The 15,897-nt window shown below is 41.6% G+C and overlaps 2 protein-coding genes across 2 annotated transcripts in view; one reads left to right on the top strand and one right to left on the bottom strand.

Annotated features, from left to right (window-relative positions):
- Positions 1 to 15,897, top strand: part of LOC121821659 (immunoglobulin lambda-1 light chain-like) — a 755,041-nt gene that overhangs the window by 343,033 nt on the left and 396,111 nt on the right. The window lies entirely within an intron of this gene.
- LOC143268055 (uncharacterized) overlaps positions 1 to 15,897 on the bottom strand; it is a 99,790-nt gene that overhangs the window by 11,158 nt on the left and 72,735 nt on the right. The window contains exons 20-23 of the mRNA XM_076548522.1: positions 13,143 to 13,213; positions 12,384 to 12,408; positions 3,238 to 3,272; positions 2,406 to 2,430 (exon numbers count right to left, since the gene is read on the bottom strand). Of these exons, the coding sequence (XP_076404637.1) occupies positions 2,406 to 2,430; positions 3,238 to 3,272; positions 12,384 to 12,408; positions 13,143 to 13,213 (156 nt within the window). The remainder of the gene's footprint in view (positions 1 to 2,405; positions 2,431 to 3,237; positions 3,273 to 12,383; positions 12,409 to 13,142; positions 13,214 to 15,897) is intronic.

A 15,897-nucleotide genomic window follows, 5' to 3' on the forward strand; every position in this document is an offset into this window, starting at 1 on the left:
AAACAACTGTGTGCACTCCCGACTTTTCACCGTTAGGACCACATTAGTTACACCCCTGTCACTGTGACCAAACCCCTGACAGGAGCAGCCTGAGAGAGAGAGATATTCTTTACCTTCCAATCCCTGACTCAAAACTGGAGTCACTGGAGGGCACTGGCTTAGTACAAATATGTGACTCTTCTCTTGCATCTTCAACCTGTCATATCCCTCCCACTGACTAATTGTGACTGCCAGGGAACCCCACTGAGAGATTATAGATTCGAGCATATTCCTTAGAAATACTCAGAGTCCAAATCATTCTACATCATGTTATTGCACGATGGTTTGACAAAAATGAAACTTCCCTTCAATTGGCCAAGCCTTCCTTGATGTCTTCAACATGACCAGGTAAGGAAAGCAGTCTGGCATTTGGGTGGTAAGTATGCACATGGCTTTCTAGATGACAAATATCCTCAGCCACTGTATGGACAACCCAGATAAATGTAGCTAGAAGGGCAGGGTCTGTATTAGCACCAAGTGTGCACCACACCTGCTCTGCTCGACTCATCAAAGTCCAGTTTCTACACACTCTTCTACCCACAGACTCTATGGGGCAATTGAGTCAAGCTCATCCCCTAACCATTATTTTAAACTTCTAGAAATACCTCTAATGCAAGATCAGGCTGAAAATCCCTATGTATAAAAGGATGAGTTTCAATTTATGGTTCTCCTCACTCTAGCTCTGAAGAATTGGGTTTACAGAAGTGTGCCACAATGGGCACATATTATACAGTCATTGGGATCAAATCCAGGGTTGTGCACATGCTAGAAGCACACTAAACCGAACTGGTCTTTACATTCCTGCCCATTGACCCTCTTTGACAAATCTGACTGTGAGGCTACTCTAACACAGCCAGCATCTTCAGAATGATGATACCCAGCCATGCTCTGCCTGTGTAACTCACTGCTGCTTATATCATTCCACTGAGTGCTCAGACACAGCAGGCAGCAGGGAGACTGACTGCCAGTGATAGAAGTAATTCTGGAACACAAACTCAAGCTCACCTTTAAAGATGTATAGATAGCCAAAAGAATGATCCAGTGCAGCTCAAGAATGAAGGGATGACTGGAGGTCTTAGTGGACATTGCCTATAAATTGTGTGGCTCTTTGGGCTCATGTTAATGTTGTCTAATCTGTTAAGCTTTTACAATAGTTCTTACTGGAATGAGCCATCTCTTCCATAAATCCAGTTATCACACACATCCGACCTATTTTTCAGTGCAGTGTCTCCTATAGTCAAATGCTCTGATCTGACCAAACATATGGACTTTCTATGGTGGTATTTTATTTGTACTGAAATGTGATTTAATTGTATGTTAATAAATAAAGTTGCCTGGGGTCTGAGCTATTAGAGCCATAAAAAGAGCGTGGCGGTGGTGGCACATGCCTTTAATCCCAGCACTTGGTAGGCAGAGCTAGGTAAGTCTCTGTATGTTCAGGGATACAGCCAGCATTGGAGACACACGCCTTTAAGACCTGGAGGGCTGTACTTACAGGCAGTGACGAGGCAGTCACGTGTTTGGGTTTACAACCAATGAGAAGGCAGAACAGAAAGACTATATCAAGACAAACACACAGGAAGTAGGTCTCTTTCAGAGAGGTAGGACCACCACAGGAGGAAGGGTAAGGTTTTAGCTCTGAGCTCTGACCTCTTGGCTTTCTCTTTTACATTGGTTCTGTGTTTCTTATTTAATAAGACGGTTGGTTACATCTACAAATTTCCATCTATCATACTTATGAGTGTCTGCAGGCAGCTAAAGAGTACTGCCTGGCTTTCTGCCCACTTGGTGCTCATCATTGTCTGCTATTTACCTAGGGCTGGGTTATTGCAGGCAGATGCTGGGAAGATGGGCCTCTCACATAGGTATCCCTGAGCCCTTGACAAAATAAAAAGTACTTCCTGAGCTCTACCACTGGAAAGACTGATGACCTATCCATACACTTTGAGCTATCATTCTCCAGAGAAATGCACAAAAAAAACCAAAACAAAACCAAGTCTATCACACATCTGTACGGTGAGCTTTGAACACTTTTTTTTTAAAGGTAAAATGTGTATCTTGCTTTTTGAATTGACAAATTTGTCACTGGAAAGTGGACTCTGTCATAGGGATAACTGTATTGGGAAAAAATCTATTTAGACCCTGCCTGGTACACAAAATGCCAAAATAACTAGAGGCATCAGAACTGAAAGCAGTGACTGTAGACACATTGGTAAGACTCGTTACTTAGGGCATTGCCTTTTCCCTGCTTAAATTCCCAAGTTTCACTCCCAATAGGAGTCTTATATCACATTGGTGTGCCAGAGAAAAGACAGCCAGCATTTAAACAATTCTAAAATGTGTTTGAGAGATTCCGTAATACATACAACAATTAAATTTCCTCTTCTCCACCTGTAATTGAAAGGAAAGAAAACACTTTGAGGTTCAGGTCATACAGAGTCTTTTTGCATAGCTCTTTGGTTCACCCTATGACACAGCATAGTGTAAAGCAGGATAGGAAAAAGACATTAAAAAAAAGACTGTATTCATACATTATGTGATGATGTCACAGAAAACCAGGGCTACGTACTTTGTGACAAAAACTAATACATCACACACTAATGCTGACTCAAAGTGAGAGCAGAGCACCTCTTCTGTTTGGCCTTCACTGAGGGCTCCCTAAGCTACATCCCAGCATGGCAGACCAACTTAACAACCTGCCCTGGGAGATTAATTCCTTCTAAGAGGGGGCCTCCAATTATTTGCACGAGTGCACATGTTTTAAATGTATTATGCCCTAAATATTCAAATATTGGATGCATGAAGCTTCCCACCATATTGAGACTTTTGGGGAACAACACAAATTCCATCTAGATGACAGGATGGGAAAACAAATAGGAGAGGCCCCTTAAGGAAAAACACACATCTTAATAGATGATATGCCTGTTAACTTCTGAGTCAATATTACACACATTTATCTAAAGAGGAGCCTTTTTTCTCCAGAAGAAAAGCCCCCCTCATACAGACTGTGACACTTGACACGGGAAGATTTGATTCAGTCTGGACCAAGATGGTACAATTCCACTTTGTCCTCTTCCTAAATTAACTCTCTAATACCCATGATGCCCTGCTCAGTTTCATTGTTCAATGGGATATGCACTGAAACATAAGATCACTAGAATAACCTTTCTATCTTAGAGAAAAGAAAGGCCCCCTTACCTTCTCCACCTTTATTTCTGTCTCTTCAGGTAGCACTAAAGGGGACAGAAAGTGACTGTCAGCTCATGGTCTTGCTTCCTACTTATGCAGCATCCTTACTTGATGTGACTAAAAGTGCATAGACTTAGTACATGTGACTAGACCTACTGAACAGGATTGTTGGGCAGCTGCTGAACTGTCTTCCCTTGAAGGGAAATTAAAACAGAAAAAGGCCTGGAGAGATATGAGTAACAGAATTGTATTTCCAGACAGTGGGGGACCTAAAGCAACATAAAATAATCTATCAGATTGAAGATTAAATACAAATCTTCACAGGTATTCTCTTTGGAGTGACCACTGGTATGCTTCAGTTTGCATGTAGAGGTCAGAAGACAAATTGTGGGATCCCAAATTGTAGATGCATAAGATAACCCCCACACCTAAGGCTCAGGGAACATTTTGGTAGAGGATTGGAAAGACTATAAGAACCAGAGGGACAGGACATATGCTGCTAGATAGTGTCTTCTAGACATGGCAGGGATGATATAGCCCATGAAATCTCAACACAGTTCCCCAAATAGGACCTGCATCATGACAGCCCCTACTGATATGGCACCCTAGACCAGGAGCTACAGAGAGGTTGCAGAGAGATGAATTTTCTCCAGAGGTAAGTCTCCTCATAAGTTATCTAATCCTGAACTAACTGCACTAAACATACAAGAGCACACATAGGTATATATAAGAGCAACATTAAATGAACTCCTCTGTTTATGTAAGTATAGTAGTTATCAGAGAAGAACTCATATATTTGAAGGGGGGACATGGGATGAGATGGATTGAGGAGAAGGTGGGATAGAATGATGTAAACACAGTAGTCACATTAAATTCTCAAAGAATTAAAAATGTAAATTATAACAAACCTGGTCTTTCACTTTTGTCTTCCTTCCTTCAATCAAGGTTTTTCATTGAAGCTAAACTGAGACTAATAGTCATCAGGACCCAGAATCATCCTTCTCTGGCCCTGAATATGCTGGGGTTACGGGTGTGCATAGAATTGTCTGAACTTTTTTATATGTGCACTGGAGATTAAATCATGCTGAGTGAGGTAACCCAGACTCAGAAAGAAAACATGATATGTACTCACTTATAGGAGGATACTAGATGTAAAACAAAGATGACTAGACTGCTACTCACAATTCCAGGGAGGCTACCTAGAAAACAGGACCCCAAGAAAGACATAGGGATCACTCAATGACAGAGAAATGGACGAGATCTACATGAACAACCTGGACGTGAGTGGGGGTAATGAAGGGCAAGGGTGGAGGGAAAGAGAGCTTAGGGGAACAGGAGATCCCAGATAGATCAAGAACAGAGAGAGAGAACAAGAAATAAAAGACCATGATAAATGAAGACCACATGAGAATAGGAAGAAGCAAAGTGCTAGAGAGGCCCACAGAAATCCACAAAGATACCCCCACAATAGACTACTGCCAATGGTCGAGAGACAGCCGGAACTGACCTACTCTGGTGATAGAATGGCCAAACACCCTAACTATCATGCTAGAAACCTCATCCAATGACTGAGGGAACCAGATGCAGAGAGCCTCAGCCAGGCCCCAGGTGGAGCTCCAGGAGTCCAGTTGGCAAGAAAGAGGAGGGTTTGTATGAGCGAGAATTGTTGAGACCAAGGTTGGAAAAAGCACAGGGACAAATAGCCAAATGAAGGGAAACACAAGAACTATGAACCAATACCTGAGGAGACCCCAACTGGATCAGGCCCTCTGGATAAGTGAGACAGTTGATTAGCTTGATCTGTTTGGGAGGCATCCAGGCAGTGGGACCGGGACCTGCCCTCAGTGCATATGCTGGCAGTTTGGAACCTGGGGCTTATACAGGGACACTTGGCTCATCCTGGGAGGAGGTGACTGGACCTGCCTGGACTGAATCTACCAAGTTGAACTCAATTCTCAGGGGAGTCTTTGCCATGGAGGAGATGGGAATGGGGGGGGGCTGGGAGGAAGGCAGGGGGAGGGCAGGAGGGGGGGAGAACAAGGGAATCCATGGGTATATGTAAAATTAAATTAAATTATAAAATAAAAATTTAAAAAATTAAAAACAAAACAGGGTACCAATGTGTGCACAGTCTAATCACCTTCTGAGCATCTGTACACCATGTATTTAACTTTAAACAACTATTTAAAAGTGAATGTTCATGTCCCATTACATTATCTCTCAAAGGTAAAAATGATGCAATCTTGGTAAGTATGAATAATGAGATAAATTGCAATAATTCATCATATGTGGTGCATATTTTATGAAAGAACAATGCACAATGGCTAATCTACATGTGTTTATGAACATGGTTTTCTGGTCTTTATAACACTTCAGCTTTGTGATATATATATAAACATATACATATATATCTGCAAGCCCTTTAAACTTACCAAAACTCCTAAATAATGATTATAAGTTGTGCATTTTTGGCAAGGTGAAGACCAAAGACATGAGACTTCTCTTAGAGAAGGCACAAAGGCTAGGCATTTCTCAGAGGTGATCCTTTCCATGCAAAATGGGGGCCTGTGAACACGAGGCTGCCATCAGTATATAGATGCAGGTAAATTCAAGACAAGGTCATTGTAGGGAGCAGATATTCTAATAATTGGAGTCACAGCTTCAGGTGTTTGGTCCAAATGACCATAACATGTCAGTGACTTTACTGTTGTCACACTTCCTAAGATTTCAGACAATGTTCTTCTGTTTGTGTTTGTTTGTGTGTGTGTGTGTGTGTGTGTGTGTGTGTGTCTGTGTCTGTGTCTATATCTGTCTGTGTGTATAGTGTCTGTGTGTATATGTGTGTGTGTCCCTGGGTGTGTCTTGGTGTGTCTATGTATGCGTTTTCACTTAGTTGTTTTTTTTTTTTTTTTTTTTTCCGAGTCAGGGTTTCTCTGGGTAGCTTTGCGCCTTTCCTGGAACTCACTCTGTAGACCAGACTGGCCTTGAACTCACAGAGATCCACCTGCCTCTGCCTCCTGAGTGCTGAGATTAAAGGCGTGTACCACCACTGCCCGGCTCATGTAGTTGCATGGATCACTTAGTTTTTTTTTTCTTATTGTGCCTTGTGTCACTCTGTTTATGTGACTGCTCCAAGCTGACTCTGGTTAACTTCTCTGTCTTTACATGTTCAAGAACTTCAGTTGCACACAACCAGCCTTCTACCTATGCCCATCAGGTGAAGAGATGAGCCAGATGACCTAGTAAGATTCAAATGTCATTCTGTAAATGTAGTACACTAGAAGTTTTGGGTTCCGGACTCTTTTCTTGTGACTGATAAGTTTAGAGAAGGAGGAAGAGAAAATTATAGAATATAAAAGACACGACACATAGAGACTCATTCTGGGGACACTTCTGAGAAATGTTTTATAGTATGAAACACCATGAAAAAATTCCCGGAATAAGGGAATTGTCACACATTGATGTATTACTAGGTACAGAGTCTAGAGTCCACATGGCATTCCAGAAGTAGGAGAAAGTGGCTAGAGAAGAGAGAGATGGAGGATTATGGGGGTGGAGACTGGTCCTGGATCTCTGTGGGGCAACTTGAAATTCCCAAAAGAAAGCCACGAATACACAGAACACTATGGACAATCACAGCCTGTGGCAAGATGTGTGTCAAGAAGGTTGCTCCCCAATTGCTCATGTCCTTCAGCCCTAGAAACATGGATATTAACTTATGGGAACTTCCTAAGACATCATATGTATCTTGGAATCAGAATCAAGAATGCATGAAAAAGAGCCAAGGCAGGGGTCAGAGATCAGATCCCTGCTCACTCATAAGGTCAGAGGTTCAAGGATGAAGGAAAAGTCTCTGACCTCCTCTACACCTCAGTCATCCTGCATGGCAGTCCAGGATGAGGCGCATAGGCTGGGAATGAGCTACACATTAACACTAGGCCCTTCCTTGCCAGTATATTGCAGATGTGGTAGTTGTGTCAGACTAAACAGCCATTTTACCCAGCAGTCTACCCTGTTGGTGCCACGTGAAGCATGAGTTAACAGTGAACAGAGGACTATGCATGGACTGCTACAAGTCCTGAAGGAAGAAATGGAAGGGCTCTGTTCTTCCTTTATCATTGGGCTTACTCTGCTAGACTATCACCTACAGGTTCCTTAGAGTACAAAAGAGAATACTGTTCCTCCCCAGACACAGTGGATCTATCACAGGTAAGGACACAAAGTGAACACAACACTTCATGGGCACTGTCATGGTGAATCTCAACAGTCAATTGGATGATACCCAGTACTGGGCAGCAAGTGTGAGATTAGAGCAGTTTAGTTTAGGTGAGGTGGAAAGACTACTGAACTCTGCATGACATCATGGCTTAGGAAGGGATCAAGGATATATAAAAAGGTAAGCTGAGCATGAGCATTAAATCTTCTGGTCACTGACAGGTTATAATGGGACTCTGCCACAGACTCCTGCCTGTATATATAATTACCCCGTGTTACAGTCTATAAGCTGAGACTATATTCAAAAAAGTACCAATTCCCTTTTAGGTTATCTTCACAGGAATTTTTAACAACAACTGAATAAATTATTCAGACAGGCAGAAGTAAAATGCAGAGCTAGTAACTGAATCCCAAACCCTGAAAGTTTGGTAGTATCACGGACTTAAAGAATAAATGTTCTGCCGGGCGGTGGTGGCGCACGCCTTTAATCCCAGCACTTGGGAGGCAGAGCCAGGCGGATCTCTGTGAGTTCGAGGCCAGCCTGGTCTACCAAGTGAGCTCCAGGAAAGGCGCAAAGCTACACAGAGAAACCCTGTCTCGAAAAAGCAAAAAAAAAAAAAAAAAAAAAGATAAGATTGGAGCTGGAAAGATGGCTCAGTGGTTAAGAGCACCGACTGCTCTTCCAGAGGTCCTGAGTTCAATTCCCGGCAACCACATGGTGGCTCGAAACCATCTGTAATGAGATCTGGTTACCTCTTCTGGCCTGCAGGGACACATGCTGTATACATAATAAATAAATCTTAAAAAAAAAAAAAAAAAAAAGAATAAATGTTCTGGGGAAATGTGTACAAAGGAGAGGAGGATATGCAAAGCACATTTAATAGCACACTCTGCTCACTTTCCATCATGTCCCTGTAATTGGAATAGAACAAGAACCTTCTATTTTCCTTGTCCTTAATGAAATCTTGACCACATTCCTAACTCAAAGACAATGCATAACATGACCACTAGTGGACCCTTGCTCATTGATTCAAACCAGGTACACTGATCCAAATTCACTGAGTTGAATTTCACCCTCAGTCATGTGACATTGGAACAATGTGCCTTGAGGAACATCAGCTCTACTCCATCTGCATTACCCACATGTGGGAGAAAGGATTAGAGGGTGGTCCACCCATTCCTGTCTACAGCAGGTGAAGCCACCCTGACTCATACTAATGAGCCTCAGTTTCCACTGGTTCATGCTATTGAATGAGAGCCGAAGGTGACATCAGATGCATTTTAAATTCTTTAGCTGTGTTTACATTGAAGACTTAAATATATTAGTATTAACCTACATAGGAAAAATTGTCTTAAACTTCTCTCTAGATTTACATATGAAAGAAAATGATTATCACCACATTACACAACTGGACAGAATTACAGAATTCACAACATGCCTTTTTTCTTATCAGTTGTTTCTATAGAATAAAATTTACAGAATTCTGGTATCATCACATCTGTATGGGGTATAGCTTGTCTCTGCTGAATTCTCTCAATAAAGGAGAAACTGGGAATGCATCGAGAATAGAGTTTCATGTCAGCCTCATGGCAGAAAAACAGAGGAAACTAACAACTGTGTGTTTGTACATTTGATCTGATTGCTTGTTTCCGGGTACAGTCATCAGAGTGAGATTGTGCTTCAGGAGGATCACTGAATAGTGTACAACCAGTTAAGCATTACATGAACATGACAAGTAAAATCTAATTTATGTGGAAATACAGAAGGAAGAGCCCCATGACTGAACACACTTTGTGAGTGTGGTGCCAGAGCAGAGTGGTATCACTCTAATCCTTCTTAGAGCCCATGACACCCTTGCAATGGCTCCATTCACCGCTGTTCACTAAGACCCTAAGAATTTCTTAAGGACTACCCACAGGACTCACTAGGCTAAAACAGATCTTTGTAATGTATACTGTAGGAAAAAGCACAGGCATTCAGAAGTGCCCTGTGATGTCTGTGAGATACCAGAAGACTTCAGCTACACAGGAGTAACTGAATTCAGACAAACTGTTTCATTTACTCTAGAACACTGGAGAACCGCTATTCTTCATTCTTTGACTGCCCCTTATATAATAGTACATCTCATGGACAATGTATGGCATTGTCCATGGGAGGTAGGAAGGTAAGAAGCTTTGAAAACTTGTGACATTTCACACAATGGAGCAGTAACAGCTGCATTTGTGTGCCAGTGACGACCTCTCCTGACAGAAACAACAGACAGGAGACATGCTCTGCCAGGCAGTCCCTGACTCCAAGTGTGAGCTTCATCCGAAGTGAGCTGTCGGATTCCTGGATCAGTAAACAGCACCTCCTCTATCATCCTCAACCTGCCACTGGCCTCTCAGTGACTGAGTCTGACCCTCTGGAAAAAAAAAAAATTGGGAGGGTACCAATGCTCCAAGTCAATCTCCAGGCTCCAAGTCAATCTAAACCAAGTTTTTACGTGGAGGATGGGAGAAAAGGAAACTCTTTTAATCTCACGAAACCTGGATAAACCCTCATCAGGAAGAGGCTGGAAAAGCAGCCTGGTGCCATTGTAGGTGATAGATGTCCCCTGAAACTGTGTGGACAATCTGAACTGAGTTCAGCTAACAGAATGGTAGTCTATACAGGCTACATGTGAGCTTGCAAGGTGCTGTTCATCTATTCTTCATGAAAGCTCTGTTTCTCCAGAATCTTTTCCCACACAGAAACACACCGGCAATGGACGAAGTCCTACTCCCCTCTGTTCTTTTCTTTTCACTTTTTTTTAGAGAAACGGTCTCTGGCCCACAGTGATCTCAATGTCACTTTGTAGAAATAGATGACTTTGAACTTAAAATTCTCCCATCAGCACCTCTGAAGGAGGTTTATAAAGCTATACAACCACAGCACATCTTTTGCATACTGGGAGCTCACACCCGAGGCCTTAGAAATGGTAGGTATGCAATGAACCACATTCTCTCTCAAGAACTAGCTCTTCTTTGCCAAAGGCCTTCATAGCACATGCCTGAGCAAATACACAGAAACCATTTTGCAAATAACGATGCTCTTCTTACTCCTACCTGCTGCCTGTGGTCCCCCTAGTGTTCCCACTCACAGGCAGTATGGATACTGACTACCAGTGAGCAGAAGTCCCCTTGGAGCCCAGAGTCTAGCTCACATTTAAAAACCTGTTGCCAGGAGCAAAGGAGACCAGAGGTTAACATCCCCTGCTGTTCCTGCAGAGGACACAGGTCTGGTTGGTTTCTAACACAGAAAAAAACAGCTCAAAATAGTCTATAACTCCAGTTGCTAGAAACCATACAGCTAATTTGAGTCTGCATATGTATCATAGATACAAATGGTGCACATACATTCATACAGGTGAACACTCATATACCCAAAATAAAAATAAATATATCTTTAAAAACGTCCTCCTATTAGGAAAATGTGTCAGCTCAGATCCAGAGCCAAGAGGTAACTGGAGTTCCTAGTGGACACTGTTGTTAAGATGGGTGTCTCTTTTGTGCTCATGCTATTGGTTTTTTTTTGCTAAATCATTTATTTCTTTTTGATATATAGTACTTTCATTTTTTCTATTAAAATCTTGATCTTAAATTTGCATGAGAGAATTTTTAAATTTTTCATTTTTTCCCTTTTGTTGGAAATGGATTTTTTTCATACAATATTCCAAATTATAGTTTCTCCTCCCCTTGTTCCTGCCAGTTCCTCCCAATCTCCCATCTCATTTGGATCCATTCTGTCTGTCTCCCACTAGAAAAAAATTTCTGAAAGATAACAACCAAACATGACAAAAGAAATATAAGATATAGAAAAACCATCATATCAAACTATTTCTTTAAAAAATCTTTTTTTTGATATTATAATAAGGACATCATTTCCCACACCTGTTTCTCAATGAAAACCCTCCTCTAGACCCATAAACCTTTCCTTGCTCTCTTTCAAAACATGGCTCCTTTTCTCACTAACTGGAGTGTGTGTGTGTGTGTGTGTGTGTGTGTGTGTGTGTGTGTGTGTGTGTGTGTGTGTGTGTTCCAAATCAAATAAATAGAACCTGATCAGTATACATAATATTACTTTTATGCTTTATATGTATATGTGTTCAGGGCTGAGCATTGTATAAACAATTGTTGTGCTCTTTTTCTGAGAAGTGTTTCTTCCATTTTTCATTAGTTCTTACTGGATTAATCCATGTACTATAAAATTCTAAATGAAACACACCTGCCCCATCTCGCCATGCAGTATCTGTTTCCCATTCTCAGAATCAGTGATCTGACTAGAAGCCTGTGTGCTTTCTAACCTTTCATTCTTCGGAATGTCTGTATGTAGATGAGAAGTAATGCCCTGGGCTCTCTGTGGTAGTCACTACAGGGTCCTGATCTCTGCAGTTTTGACCTATTGAAGGCAGATACTGGGATGTTCCAAGTTAGGGATTACCAAGGGCTGGGGCTATAGAAGGTCTCTTCATCTCCATGGACAGCCTCATCACTTATCTCTGTGCCTTGGTTTATTCTTTCACAGAGTAGCACACAAACAAATAAATGTACTGCATATGATGGGCTTTGAACATATATACTTTATAAAGGTCAAGTGTGTATCCTAATAGGGTAATTCAACAGCTTGTCCCTGTAGATTGGACTGAGCAATTGGGATACCTATCTTGGGAAAAAACAGATTTAGATGTGGCCTGGTGTACAGCATTCCAGACTAACTACAGGCATCATAGCTGAATCCAGTGCACATGGACAAATGCCTCCACTATTTTTTTAACTTAGAGACCCACTTTTTAAAAAATACAGTCCAAATGCTTCCCAGTGTCATAGATCAACAGTGGCTGGTTAGATATAAGGATACCAAGTATTTACACAGTTCATTTCTAAAACGTGTCTTAGGAAAAAGATTCCATAATACATACTTCGTCTTCGATTTCTGCAATGCACCTGAAATGTAAAGAAAAGAAAACAGTCTGTGGCCTAGGTCATGATGAGTTCTGTTTGCATGGGTCATTGAAACACATATCAACATGGTATAATGCAAATCAAAGTGGGAAAGAGTCTTCAAATAAAAGACTCTGCTTTAGTATATCATATGATGGTGTCACAAAAGAACTGGGGTTCCTCACTTGTACCTCTTCCCACTTTTGCTGGTTCCCACACCAGATCAAGAGGCACTATCTGTTTGGTCTCTGCTGCATGTTCCCTAAGCCACACTGCAACATGCTGGAGCATCTTTATGATACTGCTATGAAATTAACCCTGCCACAATGTAGCCTCAATTATTTATACTAATGCTCATGTGTTAAAAGTCTAACCACCTGCAACCCCACACTAGACATAAGAAGCTTGCTCCATATGACTGTTGTGGAACATACTGCATGGAAATTGAGGGGATCTGAAGTGCCTGACAACTTCTAAACCAAAACTTTAAGTTTTATCTAAAGAGAACCTTTTTTCTCCAGAAGAAAAAGCTGCTCACAAGACTGATAATTAACACTGGATGCTTTGATGCTCTATTCAGTTTGGAACAGGCTGGTACAATTCTTCTTCTCCCCTTCCTAAGCTAACTCTCTAATACCCATGATGCCTGCTCAGTTTTGTTGTTCAGTGGGATATCCTCTGAAACGTAAGATCACTAAAGTAACCTTTCTATTTTAGAGAGAAAAAGGCTCTCTTACCTCCGATGAATTTTCTTCTGTCATTGTGCGGCCATCTCGTCTAAGTGTGTTTTCATCATTTTCCGGTATTACTAGGGGGACAGAAAGTCATGAGCTTGCAGACTGACAGCTCTTGGTCCTGCTTCCTACCTATGTAGCATCTTTGCTTGATGTGGGTAAAAGTGCATGGACTTAGGACATGTGACTAGACCTACTGAACAGGATGGTTGGGCAGCTGCTGAACCGTCTTCCCTTGAAGGAAATTAAAGCAGAGAAAGACCAGGAGAGATATGAGTAAGAGATTTGTTGCATTTCTAGACAGTGGACACCCAAAGCAACATAAAATAATCTGTCTTTGATTGTGTATTGTTAAATTAACATTTTCACATGTATTCTGTTTGGAGGGCCACTTGTGAGGTCTCATTTTGGGTGTGGAGGTCAGTGGATAGCTTGTGGGATCTGTTCCTCCCCTTTTGCCAGGTGTGTTCTGAGTTTCAAATCCAGGTCATTGGGCTTAGAGAAGGCATCGATATCCTTGGAAAGAAGAATTTTATCCTTCCCTGTGACCAAACTTGTGTTTAAACTTTAGTGTTTGTGTTTACAATTTTTATCATTCCAATTTCAGGTAAGAGTTGACAGATGAAGACGGCAGGAATACAATCTTTTATGTAGTAAAAGTCTCACATGAAACTCTCAACTTGGAAAGAAGAGAATCACTATGAAGGAAGCAGCTGTATAGGATGTCAGCATTTTACTCCAAGATCAAAAAACATAAAGAAATTTGCATGGACTAGGAAGAGAATCACAAGCTAAGAGCAGAACTAGAAATACAAAAGAAACTCCAGGACTTAGAAGATGTGTAACGATAGAATGTTGGCAGATAAATGCCTAGTGATATATGAGAGTGCTTTCATTAGCCACTCTCAAGAAAAAAACCCATGAACTACTAGGAGAAGCAAAGACCATTTTGAAAGATGAAATAGGCAACTTTGAATCCAGAGTGACATCCATTCAGCAGGTGTTAGCACATCTGAAAGTTCAGTTGGATGCAAAATTATCCTTCAACATAACCAGTGAGGCTGATGAAAAGGAATCATATCAGCATACATTTAAAATATTTGTCTATCTTCTATGGAGCTGTGGGTTGTAGTTTGGTTAACTTTGCTTTACTTCTGGTAATGAGTGAGTAAATACCAGAGATGCTAGATAACAAGGAGGACCCTAAAAAGGACGCGAGGAACGCCCTCAGAAGGGGAAATAGATGAGAACTCCTGAGAAACCTGGGGGTTAGGGTGGGACAATGGAAAGTAGGGATATGGGATCGGGGCATAGGGAAATGGGACGGTTGAGCAGGGGATGGGATGGGTAGCTTGGGAGAGCAATGAAAGAGATAACTTGATAGAGGAAGACATCATGGGGATAGGGAGAAACCTGGTCAGGGAAGTTCCCTGGAATCCACAGGCATGACCCAACTTAGAATACTAGCAGTGGTGGAAAGGTTCCCTGAGCTAGCCTACCCTGGTGATCAGATTGGTGACTACCCTAGCTGTCATAAAGAGCCTTCATCTAGTAACTGATGGAAACAGATGCAGAGAGCCATGGCCAAGCATGTTCAGTCGAAGAGAGGGAAGAGTAATTCTATGAGCAAGGGGCATCAAGACCATGATGGGAAGACAGATACAACTAAACTAAGCTGGTGGGCACTCATGAACTTTGGACCCACAGCTGTGGATCATGCATGGGAATGGACTGGGCCTTTGCCTGGGCAAGACCGTTGTGTAGCTTGGTGTGTTTCATGGCACCCTGACAGTGGGAATAGGATCTATCCCTGGAGCATGAACTGGCTTTTGGAGCCCATTGCCCATGGTAGGGACACCTTGCACAGCCTTGATGAAAGGGGAGAGGTGTGGACCTGCCTCAGCTGAATGTTCTGGGCTTTGCTGACTCTCCATGGGAGGCCATACATTTTTGATGGAGGGGATGAGGGTTAGGCTGGGGGGAAAGACGGGAGAGGGAGGAATGAGGGACAAATTTGTGGTTTGTATGTGAAATGAATAAAGAGATTCCTAAAAAGATGTTTGTCTAGCACACTCAAGCATTTTTTTAAATGATAATTTCCATTCTTCGAAGGACTTGGAGGGGAGTTTTAATCATTTCATTTCATTAATGGAAATCTGTGTATTTAACGTATATTGCTTCTTTTTTCATATATTCAGAGGAGACAATATTCATGTATCCATTTATATCATAAGTATATCAATTTTAGTAGGTTCATGTGATATTCATAAAATCAGCTAAACCAACAACAGCAAGAATTTTAGATTTAATAAACATTGTGTAGGTAATTGCTTTCTAATGATTGATGGTCTTATGAGTGAAGTAAACACTCGAATTGAGCAAGTGAAATGTTACATAAATCAGTTCCAATGCAATAGAGACCCAAGAAAACAATCTCTGCAATGAGCAATGACATGGAAACTCAAGCAAATCATGCAAGTGATTAAGTATCTCAATGGTGGCATGATATTTGGCAAAAATTAACTTTACTACAACTTTAACCACAAATTGTTATGATTTTATTGTAATCGTGCACATGCCATTCAGATTTCTTGTTCATGGGTATGCATGAATGTGCATGTGTGAGTGTAGTTTTGATCATAGGTGTGGATTAGATGCATTTGCTTGGTTGCAGGTAAGTGTTCGTGTGCATGGATGTGAGAGGAGGGTATGCACTATCCTGCATTAGTCCACACACTCAGTTACCACCTGCCCTCCA

Source organism: Peromyscus maniculatus, chromosome 12 (genome assembly GCF_049852395.1).
Source record: "Peromyscus maniculatus bairdii isolate BWxNUB_F1_BW_parent chromosome 12, HU_Pman_BW_mat_3.1, whole genome shotgun sequence".
NCBI lineage: Eukaryota > Metazoa > Chordata > Mammalia > Rodentia > Cricetidae > Peromyscus > Peromyscus maniculatus.